The sequence below is a fragment of the Perna viridis genome, chromosome 7 (genome assembly GCF_037379345.1).
Source record: "Perna viridis isolate PV_CMFRI_1.1 ecotype Kerala chromosome 7, ASM3737934v1, whole genome shotgun sequence".
Lineage (NCBI taxonomy): Eukaryota > Metazoa > Mollusca > Bivalvia > Mytilida > Mytilidae > Perna > Perna viridis.
This window is the reverse complement of record NC_142451.1, coordinates 37907020-37909980: the sequence shown is the minus strand read 5'-3', so window position 1 is coordinate 37909980 and position 2961 is coordinate 37907020. Positions and strand designations below refer to the sequence as shown.

The following is a 2961-nucleotide window of genomic DNA, read 5'->3' as shown; positions in this document are numbered from 1 at the left end:
CTGCGTATGGAGTTTTTATATCACAACTCATACATTATACCAGAGCTTGCCGTAGACCTTCTTACAATTAGGTTTCGAACAGCGTTATGTTGCTACAATGTTGAAGTCATCACTACAAAAGTTTTATGGTCATCAACATGAACTCGTGGATCAATACTGGGTATCCATCAATACTATGAGAACCGATTTGTTTAACCTGTCATAGTTTTCCTTTCCTCTTTCATCTACCTCGGAATGACTTATTGTGGGCACCTCGGCATATGTTTTCAAAGCCAGTTATCATTAAAGTCTGAGTTGCTCAGTTACTTGTGTGGCTTTGTACGAATTATTTAGGTTATTTTATGTTCTTCGTTGAGTATGTCTGTTTTCCATGTCTGGTCTATGTCCCTGGATTACATTCTTTTGACTTCTGCTAGAATCTTGGTTCTCTCAATTACGTTTTTAGTTATTGGTCTTTATTAAAGTATTGTGGTTTTAACACGTAAACATAAGCAAACAAACAGCCATTAATTATAAGAGCATGAAACAGTTGAAACTCATGTTTTCAAATGTTTAAACAGAAATAAAATGATATAACGGTTCGGAGTTTTGCATTTGTTTCCTTGGTTCTCCTTGTTCCTTTTGGTGGCTATTATTACTATGACCAACTATTTCATACTTTCTTTGATTTTTGAAATTCAAAATCATGATTTAAAGCGAAATACCCTTGATGCTATGAAACAACCTCCTACCTCGTATATAGTAAATAAAACAAGACAGGTAAAATGCAGCCAATATATTTATTTAATCTTTCATTATATAAACAGTTTTACAAAAGGAAGATTTCCTTGCCTTTTAAACATTTTATTTCCCGCCAAAATAATTGATATCTTGACCGTAGTTTCCATCCTGGCCATAATAGTCACCTTGTCCATAATTATCTTTCTGTCCATCATATCCTTTGTCATATACGGGTACTTAATAGAATAATAAATTGCGAATAAAAATGTTCATATTTTTTCAATATTTTTTTCACTATAAACTCCTATGAGCAGCTTGTCTAGTGTTTAAAGCTAAGATAAGATATACACATTTGTTTTCATCTTTGTATTGAGTTGTTTGATGTTTAAATTGTTCATTTGTAATTTTAGAAATTTTTGCTATTTCTATTTGCATAAGATAATCGCATATGGGTTAACTCTACAATACAAAGCAAAATAATTTGGAATATAGTTTGTAAAAAGATACTCATAATGTAGACCTACAAACTTTTTAGGAAATATCTGACTGATTAAAAAAGCATATAATATCGTTTGAATTTGAATTTAGACTAAGTAAAGCACTGTCACAATACCATTTTCACATACAACTGCCAAATAATGAATTGTTATTACGTACCACATGGCTCGCCTTGATAGCCTTCTAAGCATTCACACCAATGTTTCTCTCCCTTATATCTACATGAACCATAGTCTCCACAAGGATTTCCATAGCATGGCCAGAGGACTACATAAACAAAGGAAGATTTTGAACTGAATCTCAAAGAACATTTTACAGATTACGTATATCTATAGTGATTATTTTTGTCAATAAATCCAACTCCAACAGCCTTAGAAAATAATACATTCAAAACAGCATTCACAACTACAGAATAGTAAATATTCAAAGAATACGTGATCCCTAGAAAACAAAATAGCATTTTGAACCTACCGCAACTACCGCCGTCGTACTTGTATCCTTCAACACAAACGCAAGTATAAGAATGATCTCGGTTATAACATTGACCTCCAGAACCACAGGGATTTCCATAGCAAGGATCTGGTCCACCGTAGTCTGAAAGACCAATGAAATAAAAACTTAATGTTTAAAACGAATTTTAATTCCTTTTATTTCTAACATGATTATTTGTCAGCGTAATACGTTTATTTAATTCAGTTAAGACACCAAATAAAAATATAAGTTTTTAAAATACCAAGGCATTAATATAGCATAATTCGGACACATTAGAATATAAGTACATAACCTAAAAACTAGAAACAAATCTCTGTACACAATGTATCGAACGGAATAAAAATATGTAAAATCTGAATATAAAGAAAATAAAACAATTTACAATATGAACTACTTCAAGTCAGGTGTTTCTCGGGGATAAGCAGGTCCTGCCCTGCAAGAGGCTCTCATCACATTGCAAGAGGGTAAAATCCAGTAGGAATTAAGTTACAATTAAGTAGCTAAATGAAGTTCCAGCAACAGTTCCATGCGCATTTCACACGTGAGCGATGCCATTCAATTAAGCAATCTTTAATGGTAAAATAAAATAGAAGTGTTAAATTATTCATTAACCGCTAACATTATAATGGGGAATTCTTAGCATCAACAAACTAATTTCTATTCATACATAAGAATGAACAAAAAAATGATGTGTGTTGATTGCAAAAGTTAAGTGAAAAAAAAAAAAAAAACAAGCAAAAAACCCCCCAAAAAAATAATAAAATAAAAAAAAAATAAATAAAAATAAAAAAATAAAATAAAATAAAAATAAAATAAAACACATACATTAAAACAAGAGTAAATAAGCACTAAATATTATCATATAAATGAGAAATTTCCGTTATGGCAATTAAAACAAATATATCAATAATTTTAGAATTACAAATTCTAGTAAACGTTTACTTACGACTCCCGTGAACACTGAAACAAAGAAATACAAGGATTGCTGACGTCAAATACATCTTTAAAGTGTGATCTGATAAAGTAAGGCACGATATTAAATCCAATTTATTTATATATTTGTTTCTTTTGTATCATTAAACTCATTTTATAATCAGCATTTAAATTCATTTTTGATAACGTTGATAGCAATAGGTATGTGTATCTATATAATTTTTAAAAAATCAAATATTCTTGAATCACTGATAAAATTAAGTAACATCTGCTACTCTTAAGCCGACGCACTTCAAATACCTTATTTTAAAAATAATA

General features: G+C 30.3%; 1 protein-coding gene across 1 annotated transcript; it reads right to left on the bottom strand.

Annotated features, from left to right (window-relative positions):
* Nucleotides 1-760: 760 nt before the first annotated feature.
* LOC148612581 (uncharacterized) lies at nucleotides 761-2747 on the bottom strand. The gene is made up of 4 exons (XM_088594176.1): nucleotides 2657-2747; nucleotides 1690-1812; nucleotides 1378-1485; nucleotides 761-956 (listed from the first exon to the last, which is right to left on the bottom strand). The coding sequence occupies exons 1-4, from the start codon at nucleotides 2709-2711 to the stop codon at nucleotides 844-846; spliced, it is 399 nt and encodes a 132-aa protein (XP_088450302.1). The 5' UTR covers nucleotides 2712-2747; the 3' UTR covers nucleotides 761-843.
* Nucleotides 2748-2961: the final 214 nt, after the last annotated feature.